This window comes from Pan troglodytes, chromosome 2 (genome assembly GCF_028858775.2).
Source record: "Pan troglodytes isolate AG18354 chromosome 2, NHGRI_mPanTro3-v2.0_pri, whole genome shotgun sequence".
Taxonomy (NCBI): Eukaryota; Metazoa; Chordata; class Mammalia; order Primates; family Hominidae; genus Pan; species Pan troglodytes.
In genome coordinates, this window is record NC_086015.1 from 75682609 (window position 1) to 75705716 (window position 23108).

The following is a 23108-nucleotide window of genomic DNA, read 5'->3' on the forward strand; positions in this document are numbered from 1 at the left end:
TTGGGAGCCTTTTATTTTTCTTTTTCAGTAATACTAAAATAATGGAGCATTTTATCTTCAAGAGCATCTCAGATTCAATGAAATATGGTAGTTAAAAAATGGGTTACTGACTCTAGGAACAGTTTTGGATATAGGAAACTTATCATACATGTGTAGGGCTGTCATCCTTTTCTCTAACTCTGTTAAATGTGTGACCTGCAGTTTGATCTACCAAACATTGGTTTAATAGCACTAAGATGTTTTCATTATGAAAAAGAAGACTTTTTCAAAAGAGCACACAAAAGCAATGAAAATGAATCATGATGGAAAACAATGGGTCCACACACCTATTCATACTGTTAACATTTCACCACTAGGCGTGAATTCTCCCTCAGTTCTGTGTCATAGTCATTCATAATGAGGAAGTATTAGCATTTCAGTAGAACATTCAACCATGCCTGTGCTCAGAATGCATTTCTTCTGCAAATACAGATGTTATACATTATAAATTCCTGTTTATGAAGGGATGATTGAATATCTACCTGCCAGTTCATATAATGACATTTTTGTTATTGGTGTTTCCAATAGAATGTAATTTTTTTTCTGAGAATTACAAATTTGAGTTCAGGTACAAATTTTTGAAATAACAAACACAATATTTGTTATTTCCTTTTCTGATCCACGCAGTTAGGCAAGAATAAAATCTTACTTTAATTTCTGAGACTAAGCTTGTTTTTTTTTTAAAAAAACACTTAAATGTATTTTGTTGAATTATTTTCTGAATTATCAAATTTCAAGTAAGTCTGCCTTCACCGCATTTGCAAAACAGTTTCTATCTTTAAAAGTATGATAGAGTAAGCTAGAAAGTAATAACTGGAAATGAAGCACTCACGTTTATAAAATACTGCTTTAAAAGTTATGTGGGGCAGAAGTTCATAGATCTTTTCTAAAACAGTCGCTTCACCCACTAAAGAGGCATTTACATTCCAGACTTGGACGACGTCTTCTCGGTCCCGAACACTGACACTAACTCCTATTACTTCATCATCTGAGGAGAAGACAGGAAAAAAAAAAAAAATTAGTGATACTTCCAAGTCAGTCTGACTGTTTCTAAGAACTTAGTCTTTTTATCTGAAAATTAAGGATAAGATGGAAAAAAGAAGGTGGCACAAGATAACTTGTAAGAAATAATTGTTTCTATGGGGAATCACTGGAGGAAAGCAAGTCAGTGCACAAAAGCTGTAGCAGTCACATCACATTTATCCAGGGACTTAGATAAAGTGTTCCAGCCAAATGCATTTTCCAGATAAGTAATTTACCCTTTTTAACATTACCAAAGCTTTGTGACTATTTCTTACTCTGTTTTGATGAGACTTTTTCTAAAATGGGTTGCATAATTCCCTGCCCTCTGAAAGCCAAGTGAACTGAAATGAACTTTTCCTTGATGCCTTGCTGTCTTTGTTAAGGAGAGCAAGAATTTCTCCTGACTTCCTGCCAAGCTTTCAGGGACCTTGGAGTGGTCAGCGCTATCTGCCCCAACACGAACTGGAGCCAGATTGTGCATTCTCGACTGCTCATCTGCTTTCTGAGGTTTACTTGTCTGCTCCTTTCCTATGAATTCTTCCTGCTTCCTGATGCCTCCCTCTAGAAATCCCTTTTCTGGTTTTGGGCATTATATACTGTGGGCTAGAGAGCCAATGACCATCTGTTAGCACTGTGTATAGAGTGAGAGTAAAATCTTCTGAGTACAGCTCTGCTATTATAGGATCGTCCTTCAATGAATGAACGTTAAGGCATTTATCTACATTGATTAAGGTGGACTTTTTTTAAAAAACAAAATTCCAGATTAGGGCTGTCTTGCACATAGTTGAGAACGGCGGATGGATAGTAAGGTGTTATACTGTTTTATCCTCCCTTGCAGCCACTTTGTTTACATAAATTTGCAGCAAAATGAAAGGAATACAAACTTTGATTCTTTGTTTCCTTGTTCATGACACGGTAATGCAATACGGTCAGCTCTCTGCACTTTCATAAACAGTATCAGTATGTAATACGTGAGAGATAAGCATTACCAATATGAGAAAATTTTGCTTTAGTTAGTATGCTCTGCCTAATTTGCTGGCCTCTGTAAATCTAAATATTCATGCCATCAGTTTTTCCAATTGTCTTCTGGAAGTTAAAACGTTTTAGTATTAGGATATAATTTAAATAAAAACATATCCAATTTACTAAAAGAAATAATCGGCAGTAAAGTAATTCCTTTCTTTTCTCCATTCTTCCCTTCTCTTTCTCCCCCTCTTCCTTCTTGTCTTTTTTAAAATGAATTTGATCCTGGCTAAATGTGTATGACTTGACACTAAAAATGAGTCCACTTATGTAAATACTCAAAACCAGGGAAAATTAGCCTATAATGTTAGAAGTTAGACTGGAAGTTTCCTTCCTTTGAAGGAAGGAAAGAGAGCAGGGGGGATCCTGGCGGGCTGGTAATGTCCTGCTTGTACATCTGGATGCTAGTTACAGTTGTATGCTTACTTTGTGAATATTTATCAAACTGTACACATACGACGTGTGCAATCTTCTGTATATATGCCACATTTAAACAAAAGAGTCAAAAAACATAGTACCTTGTCATGGCCATTCACAGAAACTTATTATCCCATCAAGAAAATATTTTTAGATACAGATTCTTTACTTTCTAATTTACACTTTAAAAATAATCTTGCCAGAGATCAATGTTATATTTTAGGTGAAAATAAAAATCATCAAATAAAAAGAGAAGCTTTGCAGTTTACCACTTTCAAGAGTGGCCATGAAGTCACATCACCCTTTTGGGGAAATGTTCATGTCTCCAGTCTTTTGGTGTTGCCCATTTCTACCCTATTGGTCAAAGCGTGATGTAACTGATGGATGCCGAACTGTCAATATTTCAGTTTGGTTTGGCTCTTGGTAACCAGGCACAGTTACTAGCACAGCACTTTCACAAATGGCTCGGTAAAAAAAGGCTGCAACTCTTATCCAAAGGCAGATCCATTAGCAAACATGTAATATTCATAAGTAGAATCAACCAGCAAAACCTTGATTATTTTAGGGTACTGGCAGCATAAGACATTAGAGCTGGGAGGAGCCACTGCTTAAAGATGAGGGGAGTGAGGCCCAGAGACATTAGCTGACTTGCTTAAAGTGGCATAGCTAGTTAATGGAAGAGCTAATGGTTAATAGCTAATGGTGCGCTCATGTCCCAAGTCAACCACAAAACAATTGGTCTTCTTTACTCAATACTGGCTATTTATTACCACTTAGACTATTTTTCCCTGGTTCTGGAAACAGGAATAATTCATGCAGAAAACTTCCTCTCCCAGGGATTTATGTGTTTATAATTATACACAGGATACATTTTTGGCTGTATATTATCAAGTTGCTAAATACTCCCTATTAAAACAGAAGGAATCTGTACTTATAGACAAATTTATCTTAACCCAGGTCTTTTTTTTTTTTTTTTTTTTTTGAAACAGGGTCTCACTCTGTCACCCAGGCTGCAGTACAATAGCGATCATAGCTCATTGCAGCCTCTATCTCCTGGGCTCAAGTGATCCTCCCACTGTAGCCTCCAAAGTTGCTGGGGCTATGGGTGTATGTCACTACGCCCAGCTAATTTTTGCATTTTTTGTAGAGACAAGGGTCTCTCTATGTTACGTAGGGTGGTTTTGAACTCCTGGCCTCAAGTGATCCTCCCATCTTCGCCTCCCAAAGTGCTGGGATTACAGTCATGGGCCACCACGCCCAGCGCAGGTTTTATCTTAACTGAATAAAAAGTGGTGTAAGAAGTAAGCAAAACAAAAGTGGAATGATTGGAACTGCTCATGAGATGAATCTGAAATGTGCCCTGGGACTGGCAAGGCCTACAGGGCTCTCAAACACGGCCCCATCTAAGACATCAGAGGGACAAGTGATCACTGTCATTAACTAAAAAGAAAAACTTAACTGAAAGCTGGGGAAGAAAAATAGTATTCTAAATGTTACTTCAGGAGCATTCAGAAGGAACTACCCTAAAAGAAAACAAAACTTTAAACAAGCAATTAAATTCTGCTCTTTGAATGGGTTCATGATAAACACAAAGCAAAACAAAAGCTTTTTGTTTTGCTCTCAGAAATACCCTGGGTATTTGAAAATAGTCTCCAAAGAAAAGCCCTGAAGAACTTCTGTCTTATCCTCCACTGTGAGATCACAGGATATAATGGTGAGCATGTCCCCACCGACCACTCTAGTCCTCTTTGAGCAGGGGACAGAGAGAACAAGACGAAGGGGTTAGAGGTTGAGAGGGACAGAGAGGATTGTGCCTGCCCACCTAAAAACTTCACTAGACACTGAAGACACTTTCCCCTTCTGGAAGAACTGGAACAGATAATGGAACCTACTACCAATTGTGTTAAGGGCCCAGTTAATGTGAGATTTTTCTTTTCTGCCTATTTATTTTGGACAGATGGTTATAGATACTATTAAATTAAGCTAAGAGGGAAAAATATACATGAATATATACATACATATATAAATATGCACATATGTAAATATGCATATGGACACAGACACACATATCTAACACTGAACACGAAAATCACATGAAAAAAAATTGAGTAACTTTGTAGTTCCAAAATAAACAACTTCAAAACATGTAAAAAGTCAAACACGTGATAACAAACTGCTGCAAGAAACAAGCACAAGCCAGGAGCACACGAGGCAGGGCCGGCCGGAGCCGTGGGCTGCTTTACCTGCTGCGGCACAGTCTGTGAACTGTTCCCCGATGGTTGCTAACAGCAACTCTTTCCAAACTGTGGACTGATATGGGAAAAGAATAAAAAACAAAACAAACAAAATACAGATATTTTTAGACAATTATCCTCAGGAGCTAAACAAATTATGTTTTCTTCAACTTCACATGCACTTTCTGTGCCCATACTTGGAGTCCACAGACACCTCCAAATCCTAGGTGCAAACACTTATCACCGTGGCATATTTTTCATTGGTTTACAAATAACTTTATACAGATACAAGTGAGCCAAAGTCTGGTAAAAGCTAATCTCTAGTGAAACCCCTGGTGAAATTCAGAAGAATTTCTAGGGAAAATGCATTCAAATGACTTAAAACTTTCAAATTTCTTTACCTCTCACTGATTCAAAACATAGAAGCTGATTATATGTGGATGCTATTAGTAAAATCTTTCTCTTCAAAATCCTTTCTCTGTTTTTCTTACTACTTATAAGATACCTAAAAGGTTACACAAGTAAAGAACACTTAAGGACATTTCTTGTTTATTTAATACTAGAGTCTTGGGAAATTCCATTCATTTGAGGCAGACTGTTTATGGCAGGCGATAGAACTTTATGTAAGAATGTATGTAATTTCCCTGGAAGATTCCGTGCACGCTCTGGTCTGCCTCCTACCAATGAGAAACACTGGAGTTTCTTTCTCCTCATGATCTAATAGTGGCATCCAATAGACAGCCACATTATTTCCACACACATTACTTCCTTTGAAAAGTTCTTGGTCCCATTTATCCTCCTTCCTGTGATTCACAGGCTCCAAACTGCCCCCAAACTAGGTTTGAATCCTGAGAGGCTGCTTGCTATCTGCAAACCAGATGGGTTAACAACCTCTCTGATCATCAGTTTCTTTAGGTGAACAAGGAAATAATAATAGGTCCGACCTTCCAGCGCTGTTGTGGGTATGAAATTAGTCAACAAGTGTGCACAAAGGGCTTAGTACAATGACTGCAATAAAAGGGCTTAACATTTAAGATCCATGCCATAAACAGCTGTGTGTTTGCTATATTCCAAGTGCTCAATACATATTAACTATAATAATAGTGTTTATTATTATGTCCTCACAAGCTTAAAGCAGTCTCGCTGAATCTTTAACCAAGGCCATGGCAGTTAGCCAGGGAAATGAAAAGTGACCTTTCATTCTTTTCTCTTCTCTTTCCTAGCCTGTCCCTTCTGGTCTATGAGTCTCCCACCTAGGAATCATTGCTTCCGTTTTCTATCTGTCCAGCTACACTCCTTCAAGCTGTTAGTGATGAAGTTGAGAGCTGCGAGAGGCTGTTAGGGGAAGGGAGACTTCACCCTTCTGCTTTGAATTCAGACAGGATTGGCCCATAAGACTCCCACTGGTTGATGATGAAAAGTAGGCTCAACTGCCTGGGATGAGGGCATTTGCACGGATATGAAAGCGTTATTATTTGTGACCCAATGCAGCCAAGTGAGCTAACAAGGAGAGGACAAAACTGCCTTTCAGCCGCTTTTCAAGGAATGTTGACATCATGATTACTTCTACTAGAGTTCAAAGTCTAGTAAATAAAGTGAGTAAATAAAGAACATGGAAAGGCAAAAAGTGTTCATAGTGAAATTTTAAGAACACCTTATATTCCCTCATTCTCTTATATTCTCTGCTGCCCTGATATTTTTCATTATGTATGCCAAATAACAGTAAAATGTTGGAGCTTCAAATCTTGACTAATAGTTTGCACCTTTGACAAATAAATCTGGTCATGTCTTTAGGTATGTGCTTATAGGAAAATGACTCCAGCTCAAGCATATAGGTCCCTGGAGACATTTCAGTTCTTTGAGCTTATCCACATGAAAGAAACCATGAAAAGGTAAAACTGCATAGCACTTCCCCTTTGTCCATTTTCAAAGAAGCTTTTTAGTTTCCCAGGGCTTAAGATAACCGATTTTAATGTTCATGTTCATTTCCAGTCAAGAAGATGAATTAGAGCTCACTCTGGGAAATCTGGGTTTCTGAGACTTGATCACTGCAAACCAGCATCCCACCAGGTCATCACACCATCCAGGTTCTCATCGGCCCCAGAGGGAGATGGAGCATAGTCTCTCATGAAACCCCAAAGGATGGTGAAATGCCAAGCCTCCCTATTCTCTGTGACATGGTCATTCTCAGAACTGCTTTTGCTCCCCCTGTAGAGGAGGGAAGAGCCTTTGGAAGGAAAGATCCTGCTTCTGACTTTGTAAAACCATATGCCACATGTTAGTCATGGCTGTCAAGGGAATGACCACCATAAAGACATTCACCCAGCTTTTCTGTGAAGTTCACAGGCATTTACTCCTGCAGACTGCATGATACAGTCACATATTACACCACGTCTATAGAGAAGCACAATTATACGCTTTCAAGGTGACAGTGAAAGGCAGAAAATCATCAAGGTCAGAACAGAATTTCTCACCCCCAGCCTGTTTGGGGACTGCCAGGTAAATAGGCTATCTGCAAAGCACAAAATGCGGATGACAGGCAGTCAACAACCCCAAGCCTCGCCGGTTCTAGAAGAGGATCAGAAGGAACCTACCGTGCTGTCCTTGGGGACTTTCATCTTCCATACGCCACCCTTTGCATTACTCTCCTCTTCCCTGGGCCAAAGACCAACGTTTAAAGTTACACTCAGGACTAAGTGATTCTACATACAGTTAGATTAAATATCTCTTCATACATTTAGTTTAACAACAGACGACCTTAAAAACAAAATAGTTGGGCATTTTTCTTATTTTTTTTATTTTTTATCATGGATACATAATAGTTGCACATATTTACGGGGTATATCTGAATTTTTTTTTTTTTTTTGAGACAGAGTCTCGCTCTGTCGCCCAGGCTGGAGTGCAGTGGCACCATCTCGGCTCACTGCAAGCACTGCCTCACAGGTTCACGCCATTATCCTGCCTCAGCCTCCCAAGTAGCTGGGACTACAGGCGTCCGCCACCAAGTCCAGCTAAATTTTTTTTGTATTTTTAGTAGAGATGGGATTTCACTGTGTTAGCCAGGATGGTCTCGATCTCCCCACCTCGTGATCCACCGGTCTCAGCCTCCCAAAGTGCTGGGATTACAGGCGTAAGCCACCACACCCGGCCCCTGAATTTTTTTTTAAAGACTAGGTCTCACTCTGTCACCCAGGCTGAATTGCAGTGGCATGATCGTAGCTCACTGTAGCCTTGAACTCCTGGGCTCAAGCAATCCTCCGCCCTCAGCCTCCCAAGTAGCTGGGATTACAGGCATGTGCCATCACACCTGGCTAATTTTTAAAATTTTTTTTAGAGACAGGGTCTCTCTCACTTTGCTGCTCAGGCTCGTCTTGAACTCCTGGCCTCAAGCAATCCTCCCACCTTGGCCTCCCAAAGTGCTGGGATTACAGGCATGAGCCACCATATCTGGCCTGCATGTGATATTTTGATACATGCATACAAGGTGTAATGACTGAATCAGGGTATTTAGGCTATCTATCCATCACCTCGAGTCTTTATCATTTCCTTGTGTTAGGAACATTCCAATTCTACTCTTTTAGTTATTTCAAAATACATAATAAATTAGTTAACTATAGTTACCCTATTGTGCTCCAAGACCTCATTCATTCTAACTGTATTTGTGTACCCATTAACCATCCCCTGTTTATCACCCCCACAACTTCCCAGCTCTGGTAACCATCATTCTACTCTCTTTCTCCATCAGTTCAGGGTTTTTTTTTTTAAGCTCCTACATATGAATGACAGCATGAGGTATCTGTCTTTCCATGCCTGGTTTATCTCACTTAATATAATGTTCTCCAATTCCATCCATGTTGTTGCAAATGGCAGAATTTCATTTTTTTGATGGGTGAATACTATTCCATGGTGTACATGTACCATATTTTCTTTAGTCATTCATCTGTTGATGGACACTTAGGTTGATTCCATATCTTGGCTCTTGTGAATGGTATTACAATAAACATGGAAGTGTAGACATCTCTTCGACATACTGATTTCCTTTCTTTGGGGTATATATCTGGCAGTGGGACTGCTGAATCATTAACAGTCCTATGTTTAGTCTTTTGAGGAACCTCCATACTGTTCTCCATAGTTGGCTGTGCTAATCTACATTTCCACCAACAGTGTACGAGGGCTCCCCTTTCTCCACACCCTCACCAGCATTCATTATTACCTGTCTTTTGGATAAAAGCCATTTTAACGGGGGTAAGATTGGGCATTTTTCAATAAACACTTCCCCAGTCCTTTTGTTGGATACAGAAGCAGATTAATGAAAAAGGAAGGAGCTAGCGATTGAGAGGGAAGAAAGTGGCGTTCAGTGGCTACATGGGCAGGGAGGGTGAAAGGACTTGAGATCCTCATCCTCAAAGCGCTAGTGCAGAGAGGCTCGCTTGACTCTGGGGATGGACAACAAATACAGCTGCCACAAGGGAAGGCCCTTACACTTCAATGTCATGGTCATGACACAATCTCATGTGATTCTCCTATCAACCATGTATCAAGGCCTCATAGGTGTCCCTGTGGGGGACATCTGCTGTGTGTCACTGCTTAACATCTGCTCCCTTTCTGGTAAGAGCATCCCAGTTTCCCTCTAAAGAGCCACCTGCCCCCTACCCTTCTGTGAGATCCACTCAGGCAGGGTTGACTCCACGTCCTAGCTTCAAAGATGGGCTTCTGACCCAGGCTAGCCTATGAGAGCACTGCCTCTTCCTAGTCTTTGTGATTGGCCAGAAATTGAAAGGGGACCCAAAGTGGGAGAATGAGACCCAGCCCTGGGATTTTATCTGGGCTCGTGAGTACTGACAATGGTAAACTTACAGGGTGTAAGACCAGAGCATAGGAAGGCCACTTTGCCACCTCAGATGGGAGAAAATTAAACCAATGTAGAATGAAGCAGAGTAATTCTGGTGGGGACCATCAGATTCCTGATAACATGAGCTGGATCTGCCAGAAACTACCCCTACCAGTGAACTTCCCAGTCACAGGTTAAAAACATACTCAATTTTTTTGCTCAAATTACATTTCTGGTGGCTGGGCCTGGTGGCTCATGCCTGTAATCCCAGCACTTTAGGAGGCTGAGGTGGGCACATCGCTGGAGCCCAGGAGTTCAAGACCAGCCTGGGCAACAAGGTGAAATCCCATCTCTACCAAAAAGAAAAAATAAAAAATTAGTTGGGGGTGGTGGCACACACCTGTAGTCTCAGCTACTTGGGAGGCTGAGGTGGGAGGTTCACCTGAGCCTGGGAGGTCAAGGCTGTGGTGAGCCGTGATGGTGCCACTGCACTCCAGCCTTGGTGACAGAGTGAAACCTGGTCTCAAAAAAAAGAAACCAACCAAACAACAACAACAACAAAAAAAACCCCACAAAAACAAATTAGGTTTCTGTCATTTGCTACTAATCAAGATGAGGTACATTTCCATTTTATTAATGAGTAAATAATGCAGAAAGACTGAATGACATGACATAAGGATTTATTACTAATTGGGACTCCAGCCTGGGCAAACCAACTTACTGTCCATCTTCATCACTACATCAAGCTATTAAAGAAGGAGGACACTTACCCCCAGACCCTGGGCCATGATTGGTATCACAGACTTTCTATGTTGTCCATGTGAGACACACATCTCAGGTGATATGATCTTTTATGAGGTTCACAAACATTTTCCTCCCACCTTGACCTTAAATTACACGTTAGACACTTACCAAAGTGGTCGCCTCTCTCCTCTCATTAAATGATAACTACATCTCAAAGGCAGGCTAGTCACAGGAGGGATATTATTGTATACACTCCAAAATATCTTTAAAAGAAAAACAAACACTTTGTTTAATATACCCAGTATTGATTTATTACGCTGCTAGATTATCAAATTAATGCATTAAAGAAAAATTTTGATTCTCATTGTTTTATCCATTCAAAATAGATTTTTCTCAGTATCCCTTCTAATTCTCTGTTAGAAAATGTAATATAACATTAAAGAATGCTGGGCTTGGTGGCTCATGCCTGTAATCCCAGCACTTTGGGAGGCCGAGGCAAGCGGATCACTTGAGCCCAGGAGTTCGAGACCAACCTGGGCAATGTGGCAAGATCCCATCTCTACAAAAAATACAAAAAATTAGCTGGGCATGGTGACACATGCCTGTAGTCCCAACTACCTAGGAGGTTGAGGTGGGAGAATAGCTTGAGCTTGGGAAGTCGAGGCTGCAAGTGAGCCAAGATCGCATCACTGTATTCCAACTTGGGCAACAGGAGTGAGACCCTGCCTCAAAAAAACAAAAACAAAAACACAACAACAAGAAGAAAAGATGTTCCTTGCTGATGCTGTGCCAAGCTCTATGTTTCAGGAAGCTATGGTTATTAAGCAAACATTCCTATGCAACATGTCTACACATAAAACTGGAAAGGACTTTGCTAATGATTTTTCTGGCAGCTAGGTAGTATCCACTAAAGCCTCTAGTACTGAATATATGTACTGAACATATTTATAACTATTTTGCTACAATAGACCCTGTCTTCAACATGGTGAAACCCCATCTCTACTAAAAATACAAAAAATTAGCCAGGCGTGGTGCCAGACGCCTATAATCCCAGCTACTCGGGAGGCTGAGGCAGGAGAATCACTTGAACCTGGGAGGCGGAGGTTGCAGTGAGCCGAGATCACACCATTGCACTCCAGCCTGGGCAACAGGGCGAGACGCCGTTTAAAAAAAAAAAAAAAAAAATCAACCCTGTCTTCTCTACAAGCCTGGAAGAAGTCTGTGATGCTATGGCTTGGGGGTTGAGGGATAAATGAGATGGCAAAGAGAAACTACCTTAGACACTCTGTTTGCCCCTTATCTCTCCCCTGCTAAAGGAAGAGGGAACAGCTCAGGTGCTGAAACAACAAGCTGCGCAAGATACACAGTGTTACGGACTGCACATCTGTGTCTTCCCCAGATTCATATGCTGAAACCCTAACTACCAATAGGATGGTGTTAGCAGGTGGGGCCCCTGGGAGGTAATCAGGTCATGAGGGTATAGTCACCATGACAGGCTTGGTGTCCTTATGAGAAGATGAAGAGAGCCAGCCCTCCCTCTGGCATGTGAAGATACAAGGAGAGGATGGCCATGTACAAACCAGGAAGAGGGCCCTCACCTGGATGTGCCCATGCTCACACCCTCATCTCAGACTTCCAGGCTCCAGAACTGTGAGAAACAAGGGTTTGTTGCATAAACTGCCCAGTCTATGGTATTTGGTTATAGTAGCCTGAACTAAGACACAGGGCAACTAGTAAACAGAAATAGATTATACAAAAATAATAAAGTAATAGTAAAATAGGAAGTCTTGGCAAAGACAAGTGATCTGGAGCTGTTTTCTGAGCCAGGCTTTGTTCTATGAACATTTACATGTTTATGCAATTTATCCTAATGACAGTCTTAGGAGGAGGTATGATTATTATCCTTTATTTAAAGATAAGGACACCAGGCAGAGACGAACCTGCCCAAGAGTCAGTTTGGTATGACCATTAGGATTAGGATGAGGATTGAGGCTATGAAGAAGAAAACACTTCCCCATTTGTTTGGAGTAGGTCATAGAATTACTATGCTATGAATGCTATGCACAGAATTACTGTGCAAATAAGAAATATTGTTCTGTGTGGTGAGGTAAGCATAGGGTGATCATCTGGGTCTCCCAGTAGGTCTGAGGAAAGCAGCACGAGTAAAAGAGCAATTAGAAAAATCAATCCTAGGGCTCATGAACTGAGTCACATGGGTGGAATAGAATTTTATCTATGTTGAATGATAATCCTGCTGGGTTGTTCAAGCCTGTTTTGTGTTAAAAAAAATAATAAAGCTGAATTAACTGCAAAGGTGGCAATGATGAACTATAAGATCAAATTGAAGGCAAGAAACTACAGGATGACAGATGTATTAATTGAGAATCCACTTTGGCTCCCTTCTACTAAAATGGTGCTAGTGTAGTGAGGAGTTAAAAGCTACTGTAATAACAGTAGCTCCTCAAACACACATCTGTCTCTATGGAGGTACCTATCCTGTAAATGCTTTGCTATTTGTACAAATAAGATTATTCCAATATTTCAGTTTCTGTGGTGTGAGGGTGGGTAGGCAGGGCTGGAATCTGAATCCAGGCAATTTGATTCCCAAACCTCTGTTCCTAACCACTCAGCTATTTTCTTTGAAGATACTGCTATATGTTTTTGACACATCTTTCTCCAATCTTAGCAGCCAAGAATCAGGTCATGAAGCCACAGAAAGAGGGACACATGTTGAAGATATTTTCCCACCAGTAAAATGCCCATAATTCACAAGAGGCTGGTGGTTGTCAACTCCAGCCTGATAACCTGGTTACGATGTGGCAATGACCTCTGTAGAATTTATGCACAAAATAATATTAAGAGGAAAACCCCTGCCTAAGGTAAAACTAAGAGGACTTTGGTGCTGGCAAACTTCAAGTCTCCTCAAAGGCATCACAAACCAAAGTTCCTGCCGTCATACCCCTGTCAAAGTTGTCAAATCTTGACTTTTTAACCTAGGACTTGAAGCACACTGAAAAAGTACAACAAAACACTTCTTCCATTTCAAAGATCAGAAAAACACTAAAGATCATGCTAAGGATTGGAGCTTTAGAAGCTTCTCTTGAAAACAAAAACAGACAACTGATTCTGCTTGGCTTGGCAAATTTGACAGGAAGAGATTACAGCCCAAGAAGATCAGTGATAGACTTAACATATTCATTAAAGCACATATTTGTACGTTTTTGCTGAGCATAAAATAGGAGCAAAATATCCGGTCACACCATTAAAAAAAAAAAAAAAGCCCTATTTGAAAAGCATGTGTCATTAAACTGGTCTGTTTCCCTGTTGCAAACCTCATCCAATGGGTAGAATATTTGTGAAGTATGTCTGCTGGTGAAATACCTACAGGAAGGAATCTAGCATTACTCAGCTCCTGAAAACCTCTTCCGCCCTTGCAGAAGTGAAAGGTCTGCTACAGCGGAAGCCTGGTAATTCAAGATTATACTCTCTGTAACACATCTTGAAAATGGAAACACTTAAATTTTACTATATATAAAATCTTGCAAATAGATTTCAGAAGCCTTTAGGCTTATAATTAATTCTGTTAGACTTGCAAATCCAAGATTGCAGTAAAAGTAAAACTAAGCACGATGTTTATTAATGATGGTTAAATGCTTTTTTTTCCCAAAAGCCTTGATAATCACCCTAGGACTAGGAGAGGTATAAAAGTTGAACATCATTCATTCAGTCAACATCTGTGACCATCAGTTGTGAACAGAGCACTGTGACGGGTCCTTGGGGAACTTAGCTGAATGCAGGAGGGTCAGCTTTTGACCACAGCAATCCACTCCTTGGGAGGTATGTTCTGGAACACCAATCTGGCACCTCTCCTTGAGAAACTGAGGCAGGGAAGACACCTGTCCAGTGGAGTCTAATACCTGGATTTAAGACCTAGGTTCTCAGCATAACCTTCACAGGTCATGTAGCCCGTGAAAGCCAAGTTGCCTCCTCTGATAAGGATACAGCTATTTCACTGGAAAATGTAATGATGAAATGCAAAGTGAAAGCACTTGCTAGGCCTAAGGAAGGAAACAAAGTATGGTTAGACCCATTAATATGCTGACCACTTGATAAATCCCCAATCTGATAGTACTGATTGGAGCAACTATGCCCCACCTTACAGCCTTCTGCCAAATAGATAATCATTCATTACCAAGAAAACTGGCAAATTTCCTCCTCAATTTCCTACTGAAATGTTCTGAAGAAAAAGAATGCACTTGGAAATTCTTCAGAAGAAAAGATGTCATGTGTTGACAGACAACAAAGTGATATGTCTGTTTTGTAAAACAAACCAGAAACAAAACCACCCAGCAAACACACATCAAAAAAAAAAAAAGAAAGAAAAAAAAATTCCAGGATTTATTCCAAGGTTGTGGCATGTGTAGCAAGAGAGTATTTCCAAAAAAACAAAACAAATATTTTTGCTCATTAGGTATTACTAGTTGCCTGGGGCTTCCCACCAACTGAATCAGTGGTATTTATGGGCAGGGCCAATAGGCATCTGAACCGAATAGGCAACTGAAGAGTTTAATGGATGTTTTTAACTCACAGCAGACACAAAGGCTGAAAGCAAAGTGCTTCTGATTTACAAGAGCTAGGTACTTGAGAGAGAAATGGGTTTTCCTTTGAATTCCAAAAAGGGCTTGGCTTAAAGAGAGAGCCCAAGTGTGGAGTTGTGATCATAGAGTAAACGAGATGTGACAGGATGTGAGGGTAATTTCCCACCACATAGAAAGTCAGTTAGTAAAAACCAACTCTGAGTTGGGGAGTTAAAAGCTTGGAGAGAGAGGACAGTGGGGTTAAAACCCTGAAAGGATGGGAGAGAGCCCCACCCAAAGATTGGGGATGCCTAGACCAGAGGAGTGTGGAACCTGCTTCCTGGTACAGCCCAAGAGGCTCCAAGACTCCCAGAAAAGGCCCTCATTCCTACAGCGCTGAGCAACATGGCGGTCAGGTCTGAGAACAGCTGTGAAGGCAGGAGGGGTTATTCTGGCCGGGAGGGCCTGCCACAACCTTATAGAGTTCCCCTCATTCTGGTGGGGTCGGGGGAAGGCAGCCAACATTTCCTAAATCTCCAATCTGGAGCTTGAAATTGCTAGAAAGCCTAAGGACAACAGGGCCTGGGGTCTGGATGTGTGTGTACATAGCAGGGGTCTTCATAACATGAGGTTACAGCAGGGCCAAAGGTAGTGGGCATGGCCCAAGGTCAGGAGGGGTCAGGGGTATTTCTGCATATGCCTGTTCATATGGAGAAGGAGAAGAGGGTGGTCATTTTTCCCAAAAGAGATTTAAATTAGAAGAGACCCAGTTTCACAGTTGAAGTGACTAAATTACTTTTAATTAACAAGGTCAAATCTCACCCCACCCAATACACAGACACAACAGCCTCCACTGAGAATGTGGAGGAATACAAGCAATGTAACTTCAGTTATATTTCTTCATAACTGGATTGTAGCTATAGATGTTGATCCTATTATGCATATAATGAATAAACTAAATGATGGATAAAGAATCTTGTTATACTGGATGCGAAGTCTGTGCTAGACAGAACTATGAAGTGGACCTGGCTGCAGGTCCTTCTCTTTCTCTTTTCAGTGTTGGCTTTCCTCCTCTCTCCCCTCAGGCCCCTCCCTTCAGCCAAGTGGTTCACTCCAGGTCATTCTATTGTAGGACACCACACACCATGGGCTGTCTTGCTGTGTCCAGGGCAGCAAGTGCTTGGAATCAATCTTTCCACCATCCTCCATGATCAATACTGACCTAGAAAACCTCTTCTTCTGAAGGAAGAGCCCTCATTTCCCAAGGGTTTGGAAAGCAATCTGCTGCCCTAACTTAACTGCACAACTCCAGTCAGGCGGCTTGACCTGCGGATATGAAGTCTTGATATTATCGACAGCACACAGGATAGGTTTGGCATATGCAGGGGAAACATTTTCTTAATTTCAATAGGTTATATATACTCTTTAGGAAGACTTTCTGCTTATGATAAACGATGCTGAATTTCCACTTATAGAGGAAATATGGTTTCTGTTTTATGCAAATTTAAATAAGAAGTCAAGTTATAAGAAATACTGGGTAGAATGTACTACAAGTGAGATAAGTGTGGCAAAATCCTTAAGGCGATACATCAAATAACTGATGTTCGAGACAGAGTGCTGTACAGGAATGAGTTTTCAGGGGTGGAATTTTTAGTCTTGTAGCAGATAAGGCTGAAAGAAACTGGACAAGGGAGACTTCTCTTGCAAATCACAAATGGCAGGTAGCTCTTCATTCTCCAACAGGTAAAATAGGGCTTGTTCAAAAGCCGTGTTCTATTTTTTTTTCTCCCAGAGATGTGGGTCTTGCCATGTTTCCCAGGCTGAACTCGAACTCTTGGGCTCACGCAATCCTCCCACCTCAGCTTCCTGAGTAGCTGAGATCACAGGCATGAGCCAATGCACCCGGCTAAAAGCCATTTTCTATTCTGCACTGCAACCACTGAGGATGCAAAATCACAAGAGAAATGTGGAAAATTTGGACAGGTTCACAAAAGAGTAAGAGAATCAATAAGCATCTGGAAAATACGCCTAGATGTAAAATGGAATTTTCCAAGAAAGTTAGGAAAGTAGAAATGAATTTAACTCCAGGCAGAGAGAATTATTGTTAGGTGTGATGAAAGTGTCCTCAGCAGGGGTTCCCAGGTCCTTTGGAGGCTGAGTCTCCTCCACTCCTCAATCACGGGGAGTAAAAGAAAGAGAATTGGACTGGAAGGGGAGGGAATTCTAGTCCTAGAGGCATGGCATGATTGGCTCTTTCTAATCACGGAATGTTTGGGCCTCTTACCTCCAGCCTCAGTCTCCTCAACTAATAGACGGGGTAACAATTCCTCTCCCAAACCATCTACTTTGATTTGCTAAAGGGCCTCAAAGTATAAAAAGACTCATATGTCTTTAATAAGACAATCATTAATATCACATGATTTTTACCTTTCATCTAAACACATATGGGAGGAAAACACAGACATAATTGGAGAAACAGTTTTTTTTAGTGCTAATGGAGTGAGAGTAAAAGGATCAACGTACAGGCCAAAGTGGTTCATGCCTGTAATCTGAGCACTTTGGGAGGTCAAGGAGGGAACACAGCTTGAGGTCAGAAATGTGAGACTAGCCTGAGCAACATAGCAAGACCCCATCTCTACAAAAAAAATAAAATAATTTAGCCGGGTGTGGTAGCACATGGCTATAGTCCCAGATACTTGGGAGGAGGCTGGGGTGGGAGGATCTTTTGAGACCAGGAGTTTGAGGCTGCAGTGAGCTATAATTGCACCACTGCACTCCTGCCTGGGTGACAAAGTGAGACCCTGTTTCTGAAGAAAAAAAAATTAATATACAATCCTAGAATAAAATAAAAAGACAGTGGGACAAAAGCATATCCTCAAATTACTTACAAGATAGTATCCTGGCCGGTTCTTAAATACTAAGGACAATTTATCAGCTGTTATGGACACTCGCAGGCTGAAAACTCAAAAGTTATTGATAAGTTAAATATCTTTACATACACCTCTGTGTTAGTGGTGGTGCGATCCAGAGTATAATCACTTGAAATAAATAATCTAGAAGCAGTGGTATATAGTTTCCTGATATAAAACATGACTGAAGAAAGCATGAAAAGATATCTCAGTAGAAGTAGACAAATTATGGCAGATGATTGGGTACTTACTATGGCTTTTTACCTCATTGTATCATATAAGTCTCATAACAGCATGATAAAATTACCATCACAATTATTTCCATCTTACAGATGAGTAAACTGAGATTCAGGCAGGTTATATAACTTGTCCAAGCTAGTAAGTGTCACATATGGGACATCAACCAAGGCATTGTGACAACCCTAGCCCACACCCTAGCCAGGTAACTGATGGAGCTGAGGGGTAGAATCCAGTAACACTTAAGTAAAAGCTGGCCACATCTGAGGGCTAAGTGCCAAGCATTACTAAGAACTATATACCATCTCATCTAACTTTCACTCTACCTTAGCGAGTAGGCACTATTACTACCTCAGTTTTACAGATGAGAAACTGAGGGAGCAGAGACAGCTGAGACAGAAAGGAATTTCCTGATCCTTAGGGCAGTGTTTATCAGCCATTTTTTTCACTGTTGCCCCCTTAGGCCCTAAAAGAACCCTTTTTCCTAATCACCTATGACGAAATTTTAATACCACAGAGACACCGTATGTTTATGGACTGCATGGACATCTATGCTTTGTACGTAAAAAGAATGAGATTTGTTCACTGATCTACTTCCCCTGCAAGAATCAACTTTGGCCCCCACTGAGAATGTGCAGCCCACAGAATTCTTACGGGAGCAGTCTGTTGTGACTCAGGAAAGTGGTTCATTTATTAACTTCTAATTCATTCTTTTTTTTTTTTTGAGAGTGTGTGTGTGAGAGAGACAGAGTCTCACTCTGTCACCCAGGCTGGAGGGCAGTGCAATCTCAGCTCACTGCAACCTCCACTTCCCGGGTTAAAGCAATTCTCCTGCCTCAGCCTCCCCAATAGCTGGGACTACAGGTGCCCACCACCACTCCAGGCTAATTTTTGTATTTTTAGTAGAGACAGAGTTTCACCTTGTTGCTCAGGCTCGTCTTGAACTCCTGACCTCAAGTGATCCGCCCACCTCGGCCTCCCAAAGTGCGGGGATTACAGGCAAGAGTCACCATGCTCGGCCTCATTCATTCATTCAATCCTTCAATATTCATTGAGTGCAAAGGACCAGACACAATAATATAGTACTGTATGATTCCATCAATATAAAATTCAATAACAGAATGAATGTAATGCGGTAGAAATGAGAATAGTGGTTGCTTTGGGGGATGGAGGCTGGCAGGGGCACGAAGACACTTTCTGGTGTAAGGGAAAGTTTTTTCTTCTTGATCTGCGTGATGGTTGTATGTGTGTACCCTTGTCAAAAGTTATACTTAAGAAATCTACATTTACTGTATACAAATTATATCCCAATAAAGTAGTTTTAAAGGAAGTATTTCCTAGTATGTGCCTGCCTGGGTGCTTTAAATTGCTCCCTGAAGACCCTAAAATGCTGTGGATTCAGGGGCTCTACCAAATACCCTGGGTTATCTCGTGGGGTCAGGAAAACCAAGCCAATCCCCTCATCTGACTAGTGTCAGCCCCGGAACCCCTTGCATAGCCCTGATGATCTAATGTCATGTGGGTTGGGAAAAGTCTAATAAGACTCTGAGAGCCTTTACATGAGGACAGGCCTTCAAATCAAGTGCTCTGAGGATTAAAAAATGGCCGCTGGGAAATGGTAACAGAAGTCCCTAAATCCACAGAAGAGACGTGCAGGGAGGCCTCCCAGACTCTTAGCGCGTTGATTTCTCTGGACAGTGGTGCTGCCTTGCGGTGCTGTCTGTACTTGGCACTGCACAGCAGCACTGCTGCTCTGCTTCCCACAAGCTTATGTCATTTCCCCAACGACACCAGAAATGGCCCACAGTCAGGACTGTGTCTTCACACCCAGCTCACTGCCCTTGGTAGCCACACGCAGCACCTTACAATCAGATTCCTGGGACTTCATAATTATGCATGCCACATTTTTTGAACCAGATACTGGGACCATAGCCTAAAAAAAATTGGATCTCTGTGCTACTTCTGCATGTAAGAGGCTGCCTAAGAGACACAATCTAGATGCGGATCTATTGGAATTTCTAAGACATTAAAAGATTTAGGGATACAACAGGATAGGTATTTAAAATCTCTCCCTTCTAGAAAATTCATGGACATATGGTCAATGCAACTCTGAAGCAGCCACAATAGCCTTATTCTCTACCTGCACCAGCCCGCTACACTAGAAGACAGGAGAAACTGGGTAGAATCTGCTATTGAAGAAAATAGAAACGGGATCAATTAAATCAATCAGGTTTTTTCTTTTTGGAGACAAGGTCTTGCTCTGTTGCCCAGGCTGGAGTGCAGTAGTGTGAACACAGCTCACTGCAGTGTTGAAATCCTGGGCTCAAGTGATCACTGTACCTCAGCCTCCCAAGTAGCTGGGACCACAGATGTGTGCCACCATGCCCAGTTAATTTTTAAGGAAACTGTTTGTAGAGATGGGGGTCTATGTTGCCCAGGCTGCTCTGGAACTCCTAGGCTCAAGCAATCCTCCCACCTTAGCCTCCCAAACTCCTGGGATTTCAGGTGTGAGCCACTATGCCTGGCCAGCTGTGTTTTTTCAGTTGTGTTTTTCCAACTCCACCATCAGAGTTAGATAGAGAAAGAACTAATAGAACTAAGAGCCTGCATTCATTGAGAATCTGCTATGTATTAGGTATTCCACTAAGCATGGCATAAACATAATCTTATTCAATCTTCACAGTAACCCACGGAGGTAGGTGCTACCATTAGACCAGTTTTACAGAGATGAAAGGGGTTGATCCATGCCTAATTTAGGATGATGGAATTGCGAAGTGAAGTAGGAAACCAAGCAGAGACTCTCCACCTTCACGCTCCACACTATCCTGCTCTCCCCATGTGACCTCTAAACCTTTAGTAACCCTGCAGGGAAGGCGCCACTGCCTCTCACTGATGGGGAAGAGAGGCACAGAGAGGCAGTGGCAGAGCTGGAGTTTGAACAGGAACACAGACAAAGATCTTGAAAAACCTTCGCTCTTAACCACACTGCAGTCTGCCTTTTGTGCGGGTCTATGAAAGGTTTAGGTAGTAGATAAAGGTTCAGCAGGTGGCCAAGAGAAGAGCAGGCCACCTGACTGTGTGCTCAGCTGGCCCTGGAGCGGACTTCGTCAAGGGCAGCTGTGCCAACCTGGACCCGAGAGCCAACTCCAGAGCAGAACCCTGGACAGGGGCTGCCAGCACAGCAACAGATTTCAAGTTGGGTGATTAGGTGTCTGACGTGTGCCGTGTTAATCCAGTTAGTCCCTCTCTTGATCTTACCTGTACTGTCTGTACTGTGTAGATTTTCTTCAGATTTGATGCGCACTCAGCTGCTGTGGCACCAGGGAGGGATCTAGGCAAGCAGGAGCAGGACAAAGACACAAACAAAACAAGCAGTCAGTGCTCACAAAACAGCCCACAGTAGAATCTTTCAGGTCTTCCTAAAAATCAGGTCTCAAACCACAGGACTGGACATTTTGGGGATGCTAGTTGGAATTTAAAATGTGAAATCCCTACTTTGTGAAGTCATGTGTTGGCTTCTTCTAAAAATCAGCAGATTTATTCTTGGAAACTTAACAGAAAAAAAATAGATAAGTATGTATTAATAAGAAAGGGAATGGACACCTTAAAATCACATTTTAAAACATACCAAAATAACCTACTGATAACCAAGCATTTTCTCCAGGACTTTAGATGAGAAACTGCCTATTGTACAGACGACAACGAAAATGCAGTGTCCTGGCCTGGTGATATGTTTGAAAACTTGTGAGTAACTGGGTGGCAAATATTCAAGCACTCTTGAGAAACAGAGTGACCATTTGCCTACTTTAAAAAAAGTCAACTCTGGTTTCATATGAATTTGCTGTTACCAAAACACTTGCTTTTAGAAAATACTTTCAGTTCTTTTCTCTGGCTGATTTAATTAGCTCAGCTGAACTTTATGGTCAGACTGCATTAATCTTTAGTTTGCTATATGTTCCACTAGATGGCAACATACTACAGGTTTAGTCACCAGAAACACTGCAATTTAACTGGTTTTACCAAGGACCATTGCCTGGGATGGTAAAATGACCTGTCCCATCAAACCTTAGGAGTTCAAGACTCTCAATTCCTGCCACCTTTTCTTTCTCTCTATATTGAATTAGCAGTTCATGCTCAAAAATGTTGGGGTACAATTATATCAGCCTGAGATTATGTTTCATCACACAAATAATGCATGAAAGCCCACATCTGGTTGTTGGTGAGAAATAAGAAGCTTGCTGAGAGGAGAAAGCACCTCAATCACAGCTGACCCACTAGGATCTGGAATCTATAAAAGCAATGCTCTTTACCAGACACTGATCCCAGAGACGTTGCCCCCAAGGACTCTCAGTATGTTGTACTTCCTGGACAGTTGCTAAAACACTGCACACTAGAGACAAAACTCACATGAGCTCAGAGGTGGAGGCAATGCCAAAGGCCCATGCCCAGGTTGGGGTAAGCACAGCAAGGACTACAGTCCTTGAACTATGAACCAGTGAATGCTCCCTAAGAGTTGAACCTGAATATCAAAAATGCATTTCTGGCCAGCCGCTGTGGCTCATGACTGTAATCCAAGTACTCTGGGAGGCTGAGGCAGGTAAATCACTTGAGGACAGGAGTTTGAGACCAGCATGGCCAACATGGTGAAAACCCACCTCTACTAAAATTATTAATACAAAAATAAGCTGGGAGTGGTGGTGCTCACCTGCAGTCCCAGCTACTGGGGAGGCTGAAACACGAGAATTGCTTGAACACAGGAGATGGCGGTTGCAGTGCACCGAGGTTGGGCCACTGTACTCCAGCCCGGGTGACAGAGCGAGGCTCTGTCTGAAAAAAACAAAAAATGCAATTCTGAATACCGCTTCCTTATCAGAAGGTCACTGAAGAAGCACAATCACGGACTAGTTTGGGGGAAAACAAGGGACTTCCAGTGGGCAGGTGCAGTCCAATAAAGAAATCTACTGTAAAGCACTGAATTTACAACTCGATTTGCTGGACATTGTTTTAGAAAAGCAAATCCACATTAAACACCATGACTGCATTTTGTTGTTGTCAGACTTTAAGCCTAAAATAA

At 41.7% G+C, this 23108-nt stretch overlaps 1 protein-coding gene across 2 annotated transcripts in view; it reads right to left on the reverse strand.

The window, feature by feature from the left end:
- Positions 1 to 23108, reverse strand: part of EIF4E3 (eukaryotic translation initiation factor 4E family member 3) — a 42568-nt gene that overhangs the window by 6310 nt on the left and 13150 nt on the right. For both annotated transcript variants that reach the window (XM_016940113.4, XM_063806011.1), the window contains exons 2-6: positions 21293 to 21365; positions 10480 to 10574; positions 7331 to 7391; positions 4746 to 4812; positions 872 to 1027 (exon numbers count right to left, since the gene is read on the reverse strand). In XM_016940113.4, coding sequence (XP_016795602.1) covers positions 872 to 1027; positions 4746 to 4812; positions 7331 to 7391; positions 10480 to 10574; positions 21293 to 21365 — 452 coding nt within the window. The remainder of the gene's footprint in view (positions 1 to 871; positions 1028 to 4745; positions 4813 to 7330; positions 7392 to 10479; positions 10575 to 21292; positions 21366 to 23108) is intronic.